Here is a 16,455-nt window from a genome sequence, read left to right as displayed (position 1 = left end):
GAAAGAAACTTAACTTAACCACACACAACAGTAAATTGTAGTTAAATTCTAAATACAATCTAGACTGGATTTTAGAAAGAGATTGACCCTTAAATGTAACCTTTAAAATTTCCTCCTTTACCAAATTCCCAAGGTTACACTGTGATTAGCTGCCCTCAGTGATGAGCTGCTGTCTTTGCACTTGCTTACTTTGTGCACTTAGCAAGCCTACCTATTACGTTAAAACTGAGAGTTTATATCTATCAGGACAGGCTAAACAAGCTGGGACTCTTTTTCCAGAAAAGTGAAAGCTGAGAGATGGCCTGATAGTCTTTAAAGGTACGAAGAAGTTTGGTAGGATAGGTATCAAGATGTGGAGATGCCGGTGTTGGACTGGGGTGGGCACAGTAAGAAGTCTCACAACACCAGGTTAAAGTCCAACTTTAACCTGGTGATGTGAGACTTCTGACTGAGGATCGGTGTGGAGATGTTTTCATTTGCAAAGGAGACTAGAACTAGGGGGGAGGAAAATAAGATAGTCACTAATACATTTAAATTAAATTTAAAGGAAACTTCTTTACCCAGAGTGGCGAGAATATGAAGCTCACCACTATAAGGGGCAGTTGGGGTGAGTAGACCTGATGCATTTAAAGGAAGGTTAGAATCACATGAGGAAGAAAGGAATTGTGGAACAATAGAATCAATTCTGTTGCAGACATTGAAGAAACTGTGCTGAAATATGGGACAGTGGATGTCAATTCTTTGAAAAGTAAGACTATTTCTGGAAGTAAATTATATCTCTGAACAAAAGATGTCAATAACCAGACGGGAGGGAAGATGAGGAGATCTGCAATGCACTGCCTGAAAGGAAGATGAAAGCGAAATAGTAATAACTTCAAAAGCAAATTTGAAAAACACCTGAATGGGGAATATCCATGGAGCCGGCAGGAAAGAGCCAGTTTAGGCATAATCAGCCAAATGGTCTTTGTCTGTGCTGTGTCATTGTGGGATTCTAAGTTATCTGTAGCAAACCTGAATTGTAGCCTTCACAGGGAGAGGGAGTGATGCCTTCTTCAATGTGCCACCTGTGTTACCTACTGTCACCAGGTGAACTCACCTTGATTGGGGGCTGAGATGAGTGCAGCCCCGTTGTCCGATGTGAAAAACACAAACGTGTTGTTGGCGATATCCTGTATGTGGAGCTCCTGTAGGATTTTCCCAATGCTGTCATCTATCTCACGGACTGCATCCCCGTATCTGGGAATGGTACAAACACAATGTCAGAATGCATAGAAGCTTGAAACAAACAGCATCCATTTCCTAACTCACAACAACAGGCGGTTTCAGCTGGATTCTATTCTGGTAAATTGGGAGTCTGGAAACAGACCCATCCTCCCCCCAACCTCCTTAACTGCAAATGGAGCCTCTGAGAAATCCGCACGGTTACATTTGTTGTACAAATTTTAAACTTGTTCTCTCTATTGGGGTTCGCTCCATTTCCCCGGGTCGAGAATTTACCTGAATTTGTCTGAGCTCACAAGGCAGAAGGACCTTTCCAAAGAATATATGGAGCAGCGGAGCTACTGCTGGGCTTTAACCAGCTACGTACACAAATCTGACAAGTGCTTGGTTATTTGCCCAGCTTCCACCAACCTGCAAAGGCCTGCAGAGATATCTGTGTCACGTGTCCTGCAGTTTCAGGTCTACTCTCCAGCTTACTGAATCACAGGTATCAGATCAATCCGTCTGTCCCAGAAAGCTCCATGTTTTGAAGCACCGCGGTGCCTCACATTGACCATCTTAACCACAATATACTCAGCAATGTCACAAGTTCGAATAGAATCACACTAACACTTACAAGCCTCTCTGACTTGTCCCCAGGAAAGCACTTGATGCATAGACTGGAGCATGAGTCGCATCAACAGCCCAATACAGGAAGAAGTTATGCTTCTTTGCAGTCTGTCGCCTGATAAACTCAATCGCCTCCTGTGATGTGAAGAGATATCGTTAGAAAACAAGCAGGATCAAGACACACTGACACCAGACTCATTTACAGCCAGCACAGACTGACCTTCGCACTGGACCGAGAGTCCAGTCTGCGGCCAGTACAGACTGACCCTCACACTGGACCGAGAATCCCATCTACAGCCAGCATGGACTGACGCTCAGACTGGACCGAGAATCCAGTCTGCGGCCAGCACAGACTGACCCTCACACTGGACCGAGAATCCCATCTACAGCCAGCATGGACTGACCCTCACACTGGACCAAGAATCCAGTCTGCGGTCAGCAGGGACTGACCTTCACACTGGACCGAGAGTCCAGCCTACAGCCAGCACAGACTGACCCTCACACTGGACCGAGAATCCAGTCTACAGCCAGCACAGACTGACCCTCACACTGGACCGAGAATCCAGTTTGCGGCCAGCACAGACTGACCCTCACACTGGACCGAGAATTCAGTCTGCGGTCAGCAGGGACTGACCCTCACACTGGACTGAGAGTCCAGTCTACAGCCAGCACAGACTGACCCTCACACTGGATCGAGAATCCCATCTACAGCCAGCATGGACTGACCCTCACACTGGATCGAGAATCCCATCTACAGCCAGCATGGACTGACCCTCACACTGGATCGAGAATCCCATCTACAGCCAGCATGGACGGACCCTTACACTGGACTGAGAATCCCATCTAAGCCAGCACAGACTGACCCTTACACTGGACCGAGAATCCAGTCTGCGGCCAGCACAGACTGACCCTCACACTGGACCGAGAATCCCATCTACAGCCAGCATGGACTGACCCTCACACTGGACTGAGAATCCCATCTAAGCCAGCACAGACTGACCCTTACACTGGACCGAGAATCCAGTCTGCGGCCAGCACAGACTGACCCTCACACTGGACCGAGAATCCAGTCTGCGGCCAGCACAGACTGACCCTTACAGTAGACTGAGAATCCTGACTATCCTTAGCAATAAGTTGGGCCAAAGGGCCTGTTTCCATGCTGTAAACTCTATGATTCTAAACCTCGATGACTCAATATGCTGACTGTATCCTGGTGTAATTTAGTGTGTGATGTGTTAGTGAGGCAATCGGATAGTGTGAAAGGTTCTGTGTCAGTGTGAGTCTTTCCTTCAGTCACAGCACAAGTCAGGACAAAGATCAACATAAAATGTCACTGTTTCTTCCCAGCCTGTCCAAAACTGATCAAGACGAAAAGGTTGAAAGAGAGTTCAGAAATCCAACCTGCCCAGCTATTCGCTAAATAACATGATGATTTCAAGCGATATACCCGTGCGTATAAGGTCAATCAGGATGTTTGTTAGGCGGAACTACTCAGGGATATGAAGCTAACACTGAGCTCCCGTCAACCTCAACCTGCCAGGAGCGTGTGCAGAGGAGGCCTGCGAATACACACATCCTCATCAACAGCTCTTCAAAGGATCCAACCCATACTCCCGTGCCCCCCAACGCACGCGCGCACACACAAATGCACGCACACACACATGCACGCACACATGCACGCACACGCGCGCACACACACACACACACGTGCACACACACATGCACGCACACACACATGCACGCACACGCGCGCACACACACACACGTGCACACACACATGCACGCACACACACACATGCGCACATGCATGCACACACACGCGCACAAATGCATGCACACATGCACACACACACACACACATGCACACACACACACATGCACGCACACACACACATGCACACACACACGCACACATGCATGTGCACCCACACACACGCGCACACACACGTGCACACGCGCGTGCACACACGCACGTGCACACACACGCATGCACACACGCACGCACACACACGCACATACACATGCACACACGCACACACACATACACACACACACATACACATGCACACACACGCACGCACACACGCACACACACGTGCACACACACATACACACGCGCACACACACATACATGTACACACACGCACGCACACGTGGACACATACGCGCGCACACACACACACGTGGACACACACGCGCGCACACACGCACACACACACACACGCACACACACACACAAACACCTTTTACAAACAGGGTGCTATGAATATTTCTGCATCTCCAGCTCTGAAAACAACAACCTGCATGTTAGGATCAGATGAGGGTCACCAGAAACTGGTGATCTGGCTGAGTTACCTGTAAATAGATCTGAGTGAGGTTGGACTCTCCAGTTTTTAAGTCAATCTGAAACTCTTCGTAATACCTGCGTGAGAACCACAGACAGAGAGCTATCCTCAGTTAAATTACCTCAGACACCGAGCTATCCTCAGTTAAAATTGGCTTCTGCATTGAATCGAAAATAGATATGTGAAGAGAAATGTAGGTCCCTTACAGTTAGAATCAGGTGAATTGATAATAGGCAATAAAGAGATAGCAGACAAGCTGAACAAATACTTTGAATCTGTCTTCACTAAGGAGGACACAAATAACCTTCCAGAAATACTAGGGGACAGAGCGTCCAGCATGAGGGAGGAACTGAAGGAAATCCCTATTGGTCAGGAAATTATATTGGGGAAATTGCTGGGATTAAACCCGATAAGTCCCCAGGGCCTGATACTCTGCATCCCAGAGTCCTCAAGGAACTGGCCCTAGAAATAGTGGATACTAATTGGTGATCATTGTCCAGCATTCGATAGACTCTGGAAGTATTCCAGCGGATTGGAGAGTAGCTAATGTAACCCCACTTTTTAAAAAAGGAGGGAGAGAGAAAACGGGGAATTATAGACCGGTTAGCCTGACATCGGTGGTGGGGAAAATGCTGGATTCAATTATTATGGATGCAATAACTGAGCATGTGGGAAGCAGTGACAGGATCGGTCCAAGTCAGCATGGATTCACTAAAGGGAAATCATGCTCAACAAATCTTCTGCAATTTTTTTGAGGATGTGACCAGTCGAGTGGACAAGGGTGAACCAGTGGATGTTGTGTATCTGGACTTTCAAAAGGCTTTTGACAAGGTCCCACACAAGAGATTAGTGAGCAAAATGAAAGCTCATGGTATTGGGGGTAACGTATTGATGTGGATAGAGAACTGGTTGGCAGACAGGAAGCAGAGAGTGGGAATAAATGGAGTTCAGTTATGTAGAGAGACTTCAGAAACTGGGATTGTTCTCCTCAGAGCAGAGAAGGTTAAAGGGAGATTTTATAGAGGTATTCAAATTACCTGGGAGTAAGTGGGGAGAAACTGTTTCCTTTGGCGATAGGTCAAAGATTTTTTTTAAGTTTATGTAGGCTTACATTAACACTGTGAAAATCCCCTAGTTGCCACACTCTGGCACCTGTTCGGGTACACTGAGGGAGAATTTAGCATGGCCAATGCACCTAACCAGCACGTCTTTCAGACTGTGGGAGGAAATCGGAGGACCCGGAGGAAACCCACGCAGTGCCACCACCACTGTGCCACCATGCCACATAAAATGGCAAAAGAATAGAGGGGAAGTAAGGAGAAATTTCTTGTTAAGACCCGAAAGAATAGTGGAATCAGATGCTACAGGTACTTTCAAGAGGCAACTGGATAAATACTTAAAGAGGACAAATCTTCAGGATTATGGAGAAACAGCTGGGGGTGGGGGGGGACTAAACTGGACAGTTTACAAAGAGCTAGCATCGGTGTTATGGGACAAATAGCCTCATTCTGTGCTGTAAGATTCTATGGAGTTTATTTTAACTACAAAAATAGGAGGGGGCGGGTCAGGTGGGGTGATAAAGTTTCAAGTTTCAAATCCAATCCCACCACTTCCCATCGATTTTAAGAGGTGGCACATGGAGTGGGTGACCAACCTATTCTGAAAGCAGATTGGCCATTTAAATATTAGTGTGGCTGTGCGTCTTTGTAACCTGTCTTCCAGGTTTAACTCCGGCCAGCAGATTTCCCTGGCCTCAGGGAGATGAGGGCTGCTTTGAGGAAATGTTCTTTGCAGCACTGCTTGTGGGCCAGGAGGAATAGGAGAGCATCCTCCCATCCATCATTCTTCCTTGTCTGCCTTTGGAACTCCCAGGTCCAAAGAACCTCCTTCATGATTGGACACCATTCCTGTCAGATTGATGACAATCATCAACTTCCCCCTATCCCGATTGTGGGATTAGGAACCTGGGGGTTAGGAGCAGAAGTAGGAAACTCAGCCCTTTGAGCCTGCTCTGTCATTTAATCAGATCATGGCTGATCTCTCCCTGGTCTCAAATCTACATCCCCATCTGTTCCCTATATCCCTTTAACCCTTATCTTATTAGAAATATATCCATCTCCTCCTTGAAACCATTCAATGATTCAGACTCCACCGCGCTATGGGGCAGCGAGTTCCAGAAATTCACCACATGCTGTGAGAAGTAGTTCCTCCTCATCTCAATTTTAAATCTACCGCTTCTCAACCTATACCTGGGACCTCTTAGTGAGCACTTTTGCTAAGATTTAGATTTCTCCCTCCCCGCACTACACTCCCATTAATTTAGCTGCACAGGGAACGATGCCGATTATCCAGGCTTCCAGCTGGGAAACTGCTTAAAAAGTAAGATGCATTGTGTGAAATCAAAACTTTTCCCTCTCCGCTCACAAAACCTGCCCCATGCTATTCCCTCGCATACTTTGTCAGGCTGCATACTCCCATTCCCTGTCCCCTTCCTGCAAATCCTTTGGCCCTAATTCCTGCTCCCTCTCTTCCTGCTTTATCTACTTTACCTGCCAACCATCTCCGAGTTGTTGTAGATGGGAATGTTGGGTCTGTCCTTGTTGTTGTATGGTCCAAAGTGACAGTTTGGAGCCCCAAACCATTCATCAAATCCATGCTTGAGGGGGTGGAATTGGGCTCGATGCCCCAGGTGCCTATGGGGGAAGGAAAGGAAGAGTCAGACTGCAAATGTTTGCAAATTAAAACACTAATCGCAGTGGGAAAGCCCCAGGTGGATGATCTCATGACAACAGCTCTAGCCCCGGATTACTTATGGACATATTGAACTTTTAAGTAAGACATCTGTTTTTTTTTAAAAAAAGGATATCAAAGCAAAAACAGGCTGAGACTGCAAAGTAACAGCTTGCTGGAAAATTCCATTGTGGATTACACCTGACCAACTACTCCCAAGAGAATAAAATGTTGCACCTTTTTCAGACAGAGTCAAAGGAAGAAATGTAATGTAAAAACTGAACTGTAATCTGCTGTGGTTGCACAGATAATAAAGATTGATCACCATCTCAGCAGAAACCATCTCCTGTGAGTTATATCCCAGACCGTGGACATGATGGGGGTTAAAGGAAAGCAGTTCTGGGCGAAAAACATGTTTGTGCTTTTCTCCTCCCAGGAATACACAAGGAAAGGGTTGAAAACTAACTTCCAGCCTGGTCTCTGTGCGTTAGTCTGGGGTTCTAGTCTTGCTGTGATAGCGTGCGCTGTGAAGGTCACAACTGAAGGACATCCAGGAACCATCCCTGCGACTGTAGGTAAAAAAGTCTCCCTGTGATTGCTGAAAGCAAGCTGCAAGTCAGCAAAGCTACGGTTGAAAAGGAAACGGAACAACTCTTCCAGCAAACCTGCAGAACTGAGAATCTCTGAACCGACTGCTCAGCTGTCAAAGTCAGTGCTAATCTCCCATTTCAGTTTCCGCACAGTAAAGCGACTGATTCATACACCTTTTAAACTTTTACTTCTAGACTCATTTCTAATCTATGTGTATTGCATTTTTTTCTTGCATTTTAGTAACTAATAAACTCACTCTTTCTTAACTCAAGAAAGCCTGGTTAAATGGACTCCTTTTAAAGCATAAATAGATTTAGACTGGTGAAATGTAAGAGATTCTTTTTAAATCAACCTTATTGTGACCAGCCGAGGGATTTGAATAATTTGGGGGTACTTTGTCCATAATCATAACAGATTGAGGAGCCTCACCTGGACCAGTCCTAACAATGAGTTACAAATTGACTAGGTTTTCTAAAAGGTGTATAGAGAAATGAAACTAATGCTCAGTATGCTGTGTTCACGCTCTCTGATCTGAGGCCTCTGATTCTCTGGCCTTCCCGCAGAGTGTTTCTCGTGATGGGAGACAGCGTGCTTTTTGCATGTGGCAGGATCTTCTGGTGTCAACCCTATCAATGGGATTTCCCACTGGTGGGAAAACCAGGCTGGGGTACACCATTGGTGGGACCAGAAGATCCGGCCCTGGTGTCTGTAACACACAGAGTTAATACCTGAAATCCATCAATCTGTGGGTAAAGCTTCAGCAACTTCTCTAGTATGGTGTAGTTGAGGGGTCAAACACAGAATCAAATTGGTTAGAATAAGGGAATAGAGGAGCGATTATTTTATTGGGTAAATACCATAGGTCACCGATGTGGTGATATAAACAGGGCCTAGTTTTAAGGCTGATAAAATTGGATATCCTAAATTAAAGAAGTGGGCATATTAAAATCAAACACAGCCAAACCTCAGGCAAGCCAATTGTACAAATACACAAACATGCCTGGGCCTGACCCATCAACCACCCATCAAAGGTCGTTACAATCTACTGATACTTAGCAGGAGATCATTGCACCTCATTGAAATGCACCGGCCTATTGTTAGAAGCCCAGATCGGGCCAGACTTTCTGTCACCGAAGGTTCCTGCAGTTACATGTAAGCAACAGCATGGAGATGGACACCTGGGGGGCGGACCCTGGTGTCCTGTCAGGCAGACATCAAGAAACCCACTGGGTATTGGAACCCCCTCCTGGGACCTCATTGGCCGGAAGCCAGAGAAGTTTCTGGAAAGGCAAGCAGGCAGGGGGATAAAGGTACACATCTCCGATACACCAGCAGCGAAGACTCGACGAGGGAGACGACCTTGACCATCTGGAAGACTGACCAGAGAAGGAAGGAAGGAAGAAGCTGCCATCGAGACTCACCTTCGTGACGACGGACCTAGAGGGACTCAGCGAATCGAGCCTGCAGTTTAACCAAACCATCTTTACGGGTAGTATACTTGAATCTGGGGTATCCTCTTGTTTTATGTGGGTAATTTAAGGGTTAAAAGTGTTATTATTAATAAACTTATTGAACCTTTACTTGTGTTTGTCCTTTGTCCATCTTGCAAATAAGGGCACCGGGGTAAAACCTTAGAGTAAGTAAACTGGTCGAAAGTATCTGAGAATTAACAGGTACAACATTGGCGACCCAGATGAGACTTCAATAAGAAGTGATACGTTGCTCCAAAGTCGAACCTTCAACCCGGTATTCTCCAACACTCCGTCTGAGCCGGAATTAAGAGGGCAGCTGCCCCACGTGATGGCCAGTCTTAAGTGAGTGAAGGACTAAAACAGATTCGACCGGTAAATTGGGCCATAACCCCGGTGTCTGTAACACAAGGTGGACAAACTGTGTAGTTAGAACTAGAACAGTCTAGGGAATTTGGGTAAAATCTACGGGAGGAATTTAGTGAAAACCAGACCCCTACCCCGATCCCTTACCTATAGTCAAGTGACGAATCCTAAAAGGAAATAATTATGGCCAGTCATGCTGAATGGGAGGAAGTTCTCCGTTTATATTTGAACCATAAGTGGCCCAAATGGGTGCAGTGGGGTGACGCCCCGAAACTGGATCTGGGATCCGAGGGAGAGAATTGCTGGAATCATGCCCATAAGGAAATGGGTAAAAGGGCTCCCAAGCTTAGGAAGGCGATTGCGATTGCTAGTTGTCTAGAACAGCTCCTTGGTAGAGAAGCGGAGATTATCCGGGTTAAACGGGACAGAGAGGCCCAGGTAACCCAACTAAAGCAGGACTTAATGAGTGCTACTGCGCGCGTACAACAATTGGAAGCAGAGTCAGGCACAGGAGAGGAAAGGAACCAGATTAATATGATACACATGAGCCAGTTCCAGGCTCAATGTGGTAAAGCCTGCCAAAAGGCACAGCGTGCTGTCAGTGAGAGAGAGGCTGTGCTGCAACAGGTAGAGAAAGTTAAACGTAAATGCAGCGACCTGCAGGATGCAGTAAAAGTTTTGCACCAAACAGGAAAAGCAAATACTGCCCGCGCGACAGACCACTCCAAATGCCTGCGTGAGATTGAAGATTTAAAATCACAACTAGCCATAAAAAGGGGTGTAATGTGTGCATACATGACCGAAACAGGGGATAGTGACCCAGGGGTAGAGTGGGGGGATTTAGAAGAGGATGCCTGCCATTATGCAACAGCTAGCGTCACTGCCGACTGGGGACCCCCACCTCCCTTCCCGGTAGTGGAACCAACGGCACCACCTAATCCAACCCCCATCTCGGAAAACTCAGTCTCCGCTCCTAATCCTATTACCATCCCAATAAGCCCAGTCACTAATCCGGTTCCTGTACCGATGAATCCGGTCATCACCCAACGACAGGACGGACAGAACCACAATGTGACTTATGTAACTCCATACATAAGAACATAAGAAATAGGAGCAGGAGTAGGCCATCTAGCCCCTCGAGCCTGCCCCGCCATTCAATAAGATCATGGCTGATCTGAAGTGGATCAGTTCCACTTACCCGCCTGATCCCTATAACCCCTAATTCCCTTACCGATCAGGAATCCATCTATCCGTGATTTAAACATATTCAACAAGGTAGCCTCCACCACTTCAGTGGGCAGAGAGTTCCAGAGATTCACCATCCTCTGAGAGAAGAAGTTCCTCCTCAACTCTGTCCTAAACTGACCCCCTTTTATTTTGAGGCTGTGCCCTCTAGTTCTAGCTTCCTTTCTAAGTGGAAAGAATCTCTCCACCTCTACCCTATCCAGCCCCTTCATTATCTTACAGGTCTCTATAAGATCTCCCCTAAGCCTTCTAAATTCCAACGAGTACAAACCCAATCTGCTCAGTCTCTCCTCATAATCAACACCCCTCATCTCTGGTATCAACCTGGTGAACCTTCTCTGCACTCCCTCCAAGGCCAATATATCCTTCTGCAAATAAGGGGACCAATACTGCACACAGTATTCCAGCTGCGGCCTCACCAATGCCCTGTACAGATGCAGCAAGGCATCTCTGCTTTTATATTCTATCCCCCTTGCGATATGGGCCAACATCCCATTTGCCTTCTTGATCACCTGTTGCACCTGCAGACTGGGTTTTTGCGTCTCATTCACAAGGACCCTCATGACACAGCTCACTGACATAGCTAAAGCGATTGGAGTATTTGAACCCTCCAGGGATCCACATGCTCTCTTTGACCAAGTCACCCAATATCGTGTTTTAAATGGCCTAGACGAGGCAGAAGAGGTAAAACTTATTTTGCTATGTTTAAGTCCAGCCATCCGTTCCGCCCTACCCAAACCCCAGAACGTGGCCGTTGGAACCCTACCAGAAATGAAGGCAGCCGTTCTGGCTGCCATAGGCTACAATAGGGATCACCCGGTAAAAGGCTTAAACAACTGCCAACAAAAGTGAGGGGAACACCCGACAGCCTATGCTGGTCGACTATGGAACCAATTTGTTGCGGTTTTCGGCCAATTAAATAGAGTTCGAGGGTAAATCCACATCTGGCACGTGGGAGTCTTTTAAGGAGCAGTTGATAGGACTGCAGGACAGGCATGTGCCTGTAAAGAGGAAGGATAGGAAAGGTAGGATTCGGGAGCCGTGGATAACCGGTGAAATTGTGGGTCTAATCAAAAAGAAAAAAGAGGCATACATGAGGTCCAGGCAGCTAAAAACAGATGGAGCACTGGAGGAATACAGAGAAAGTAGAAAATAACTCAAACAGGAACTTAGAAGGGCAAAAAGGGGTCACGAAATGTCCTTAGCAGACAGGATTAAGGAGAATCCTAAGGCATTTTATACATACGATAGGAACAAGAGGGTTGTTAGGGAAGGAATCGGACCTCTCAGGGACAAAGGAGGGAATTATGCTTAGAACCAAAGGAAGTAGGAGAGATCCTAAACGAATACTTTGCATCAGTATTCACAAAGGAGAGGGACATGTTGACTGGTATTGTCTCAGAGAGATGTGTTGACCCTTTAGAAAAAATCTCAATTACAAGGGAGGAAGTGTTAGGTTTTTTAGGAAACATTAAGACAGACAAATCCCCAGGGCCAGATGGCATCTATCCTAGACTCCTCAGGGAGGCAAGAGATGAAATTGCTGGGCCTCTAACAGAAATCTTTGTCTCTTCAGTGGACACAGGTGAGGTTCCAGAGGATTGGAGGATAGCAAATATGGTCCCGTTATTTAACAAGGATAACATATAAAGGATTATACATAGATAAGCCTATATATAAGTCTAGGTAGGTAGGGACATGACCGGCACAACCTGTGGGCCGAACTGTGCTGTATTTTTTCTATGTTCTATAACCCGGGTAATTATAGGCCGGTGAGCTTGACGTCCGTGGTAGGGAAGTTGTTGGAGAAGATTCTTAGAGATAGGATATATGCGCATTTAGAACTGAATAATCTCATTAGCGATAGACAACATGGTTTTGTACGAGGGAGGTCATGCCTCACAAATTTGGTTGAGTTTATTAAGGAGGTGACAAAAACGATTGACGAAGGAAGGGCCGTGGATATAGTCTATATGGATTTTAGTAAAGCGTTTGACAAGGTCCCTCATGGCAGGCTGGTGCAAAAGGTTAAATCTCACGGGATAAAAGGTGAGCTAACTAGATGGGTGGAGAACTGGCTTAGCCATAGAAGACAGAAGGTAGCAGTGGAGGGGTCTTTTTCCGGTTGGAGGTCTGTGACTAGTGGTGTTCCGCAGGGCTCTGTACTGGGACCTCTGCTGTTTGTGATATATATAGATGATTTGGAGGAAGATGTAGCTGGTGTGATCAGTAAGTTTGCGGACGACACAAAGATTGCTGGAGTTGCGGATAGTGATGAACATTGTCAGAGAATACAGCAAGATATAGATAGGCTGGAACATTGGGCGGAGAAATGGCAGATGGAATTTAATCCAGATAAATGTAAAGTGATGCATTTCGGTAGATCTAATGTAAGGGGGAGCTATACAATAAATGGCAGAACCATCAGGAGTATAGACACACAGAGGGACCTGGGTGTACAAGTCCACAGATCCTTAAAGGTGGCAGCACAGGTGGAGAGGGTGGTGAAGAAGGCATATGGCATGCTTGCCTTTATTGGACAGGGCATAGAATATAAAAGTTGGCATATGATGTTGCGGCTGTATAGAACGATGGTTAGGCCACATTTGGAAGACTGCGTCCAGTTCTGGTCACCACACTACCAGAAGGACGTGGAGGCTTTGGAGAGAGTACAGAAAAGGTTCACCAGGATGTTGCCTGGTATGGAGGGTCTTAGCTATGAGGAGAGATTGGGTAAACTGGGGTTGTTCTCCCTGGAAAGAAGGAGGATGAGAGGCGACCTAATAGAGGTGTATAAAATTATGAAGGGCATAGTTAGAGTGAACAGTGGGAAGCTTTTCCCAGGTCGGAGGTGACGAACACAAGGGGTCACAGGTTCAAGGTGAGGGGGGCAAGGTTCAACACAGACGTCAGGGGGACGTATTTTACATAGAGGGTGGTGGGGGCCTGGAATGCACTGCCAAGCAAGGTGATTGAGGCGGACACGCTGGGATCGTTTAAGACTTATCTAGACAGCCACATGAACAGACTGGGAATAGAGGGATACAAAAGAATGGTCTAGTGGGCACATGAGCGGCACAGGCTTGGAGGGCCGAAGGGCCTGTTCCTGTGCTGTATTGTCCTTTGTTCTAGTTCAATTAAATGCACACCACCGGTCCACATGGATCCGGACCCTGATAGCACATGCCACCGAGGGGAGTCGGAAAGCCTGTGACAATTTTGACCCTGATGATAATACACACACAGAAGCCTGGGCCATCCGCAAAATGACTCGTGTGTGGGAACGGGAAGTCAGACAAACAGACACCCCCAAGCCCACAAAACACGGATTGGTGAACCCGATCCACACAGACCTGGCACCGGTTTGGCGTAACGAATGGGGAGGTGGAAACAGGGACTGGGAAACTCACCCCCTGCATATACCCCTGCTAATCATCGATACAGAAAACCACAGCCCCGTGCAGAACCCCGATATATTCCCAACCACAGGTACAGGGAACAAGATAAAACCAATCCCAGATATGCACCCCCACAAGCACAGTGTTAGAACTGTGGGCAACCCAACCATTTTGCCCGGGACTGTAGGGCACCACCAAATTTCAGGGGACCAGCAAACCCCGCACACCCATACACCCCTGCTGATCGCCGACACAGGGAACCACAAGGCCGCACAGGACATAGGCCCAACCCCCGACACTGAGGATGATATAGAGCTGAGCCCAGCAGCCCACGCCCACAAGCACAGTGTTATACCTGTGGGCGACCCAACCATTTCGCCCGGGACTGTAGGGCACCACGCAACTACCCCGCATGACCATCTCAGCGGTTCCCCGATGATGGACCCCGATCCATGCCCCTCAAAGGACCACCCCAACAAGCCACTATAACCCACACCCTGTACCCCAGTGCACCGCTTTAACTACATAGTCGGCTTGAATCCCCTCACTATACTTACAGAACACACCCCCATACAACTACTGCTGAACAGCCGAATTAAAGATGGGACGGTTAGTCAAAACCGTATTGCACGGTGGACACTCATGTTACAGGGTCGAGACATTGCGGTCAAACACACCCGGGTCCCCACATTCCTGGCAGACAACCTAACCTATGGCGGGGAGCCCCATGAATGCCAGTTTCCGGCAATAAAAGACCCCAAGGGGCCATTTTTGCCAAAACAAAAGGGGGGAGGAGCCAGGGGAATCAGCCAAACCCAGGCTCAGGACAGTTTAAAAATTTTTGTCGGTGGGTCATCCATGGTGGAAGAGGGAAACGGGAGGACAGGATGTGGGATATACGTGGAAGACCAAGAAGGCGAGCCCCTGAGGGAGATAGCCTTAAAACTTCCAGCACATATGAGTGCACAAGCTGCAGAACTGGCAGTGATAGCATACGTAGTCAGCCATCCTGACCTGTTCCCCACACCCGCGGACATACACTCCGATAGTATGTATGTCTGCAACAGTTTAACGGACTTCATGCCCCTATGGGAAGCAAGGGGATTCATATCAGCAGATGGGAAACCTCTACCATCAGCCCCATGATGTGCGATATAACTCACGAGGCTAGAGATGCTCGAGGAAATAAAGGCTTTTATTTACTATTACAATGAAGCTACCATATATAATACACGATCCCAGACTGAGGGGTCCCAGACAGAGCAGTGACCTTTATACCTCTCCCAGGAGGCGGAGCCCGACTGGGATGTACCATAATAACTATAATACAGGTAGAACAGCCCAACCCTAACCCCAACAGTAACAAGTAGAACAACCCAACCCTAACCCCAACAGCAACATATATACAGACTCATAGTACTGGCCAGACCCTGGCTCAGTACTACCTGGTGGGAACCAACGATGGTTCACCACACCCCACTGTTAAGATTTATTTTCCAGGCTGCCCAAGACCGGGAGTATGGCATAATTAAAGTAAAGGCCCACCACCGCACCTCCCCACTTGGGAACAGAAGGGCGGATGAATTAGCCAAACAGGGTGCTAGAGAGGGGGAATTTTGGCAACCAATAGTTACAGAGCGAATTGAAGTTGTGACTGTTAGCCAGACCAAGGTTGAAGACCTAAAACAAGCCCAGAGCAGTGACCAGGACCTGAAACAAATTCAGGAAGGGGCAAACTCCGCCTCCTTTGAAAAATGGCGAGACGCAATATCGGTGCAGGATGGGCTTGTCCTTAAGGACGGCCTATATGTGGTCCCAACCAGGGACCGTGACCAAATCATTTTCCAAAACCACGATGTCCAGGGCCATCAAGGGGCAGGAACCACAAGTGAGCGAATCAAAGGATTGTGTTGGTGGCCAAACCTAGAACAGGATGTGCGGCATTTCGTCGATAATTGTATCATCTGTGCACAGAACAATCCTGATAAATATGCCCACAAAGGGGAACTGAGGCAGACTCGCCCTGTGGAAGGTCCCGGGACAAATCTCCAGATTGACTATATTGGTCCCCTACCGCCCGGAGTGGGAGGTTACAAATACATCCTGGTCATCGTAGACACTTTTAGTAAATGGGTGGAAGCTTTTCCAACCCGCACTAACACGGCCAAGGTCGCGGCTGACATCCTAGTGCAGCAGATATTCACTAGGTGGGGCCTTCCCCACAGCATCGACTCGGACCAGGGCACTCACTTCACTGCCCAGGTAATGCAACGCGTAATGGAATTGTTCGGGATAAAGCAACAATTCCACCCAGTATCCCCAGGATCAGCACACGCACTGTTGGTTCCCGCCCCAATTTACAGGGCTTCAGGAATAAAACCCCGGCCTAGGGGACCCCGACGAAAAGGATAGGGAACCCGCAAACCTTACCCGCTATCGCGCCCCTGGTACCCGGGGACTCCCAGAACTGTTTGATCCGGC

At 47.5% G+C, this 16,455-nt stretch overlaps 1 protein-coding gene and 1 long non-coding RNA gene across 5 annotated transcripts in view; one reads left to right on the top strand and one right to left on the bottom strand.

Annotated features, from left to right (window-relative positions):
* LOC144492452 (uncharacterized) overlaps positions 1 to 7,683 on the top strand; it is a 45,287-nt gene extending 37,604 nt beyond the window's left edge. Inside the window, exon 2 of one of the 2 annotated variants that reach the window (XR_013497593.1) lies at positions 7,342 to 7,683. This is a non-coding gene — a long non-coding RNA (uncharacterized LOC144492452). Of the gene's footprint in view, positions 1 to 7,036 lie in introns of both variants that reach the window. The other variant, XR_013497592.1, reaches the window with a different exon arrangement.
* Positions 1 to 16,455, bottom strand: part of galns (galactosamine (N-acetyl)-6-sulfatase) — a 108,375-nt gene that overhangs the window by 63,126 nt on the left and 28,794 nt on the right. For all 3 annotated transcript variants that reach the window (XM_078210490.1, XM_078210492.1, XM_078210491.1), the window contains 4 exons: positions 6,725 to 6,868; positions 4,186 to 4,252; positions 1,838 to 1,965; positions 1,097 to 1,236 (listed from right to left, as the gene is read on the bottom strand). In XM_078210490.1, coding sequence (XP_078066616.1) covers positions 1,097 to 1,236; positions 1,838 to 1,965; positions 4,186 to 4,252; positions 6,725 to 6,868 — 479 coding nt within the window. The remainder of the gene's footprint in view (positions 1 to 1,096; positions 1,237 to 1,837; positions 1,966 to 4,185; positions 4,253 to 6,724; positions 6,869 to 16,455) is intronic.

The sequence above is a fragment of the Mustelus asterias genome, chromosome 4 (genome assembly GCF_964213995.1).
Source record: "Mustelus asterias chromosome 4, sMusAst1.hap1.1, whole genome shotgun sequence".
Taxonomy (NCBI): Eukaryota; Metazoa; Chordata; class Chondrichthyes; order Carcharhiniformes; family Triakidae; genus Mustelus; species Mustelus asterias.
This window is presented reverse-complemented; position numbering and strand designations above follow the sequence as displayed.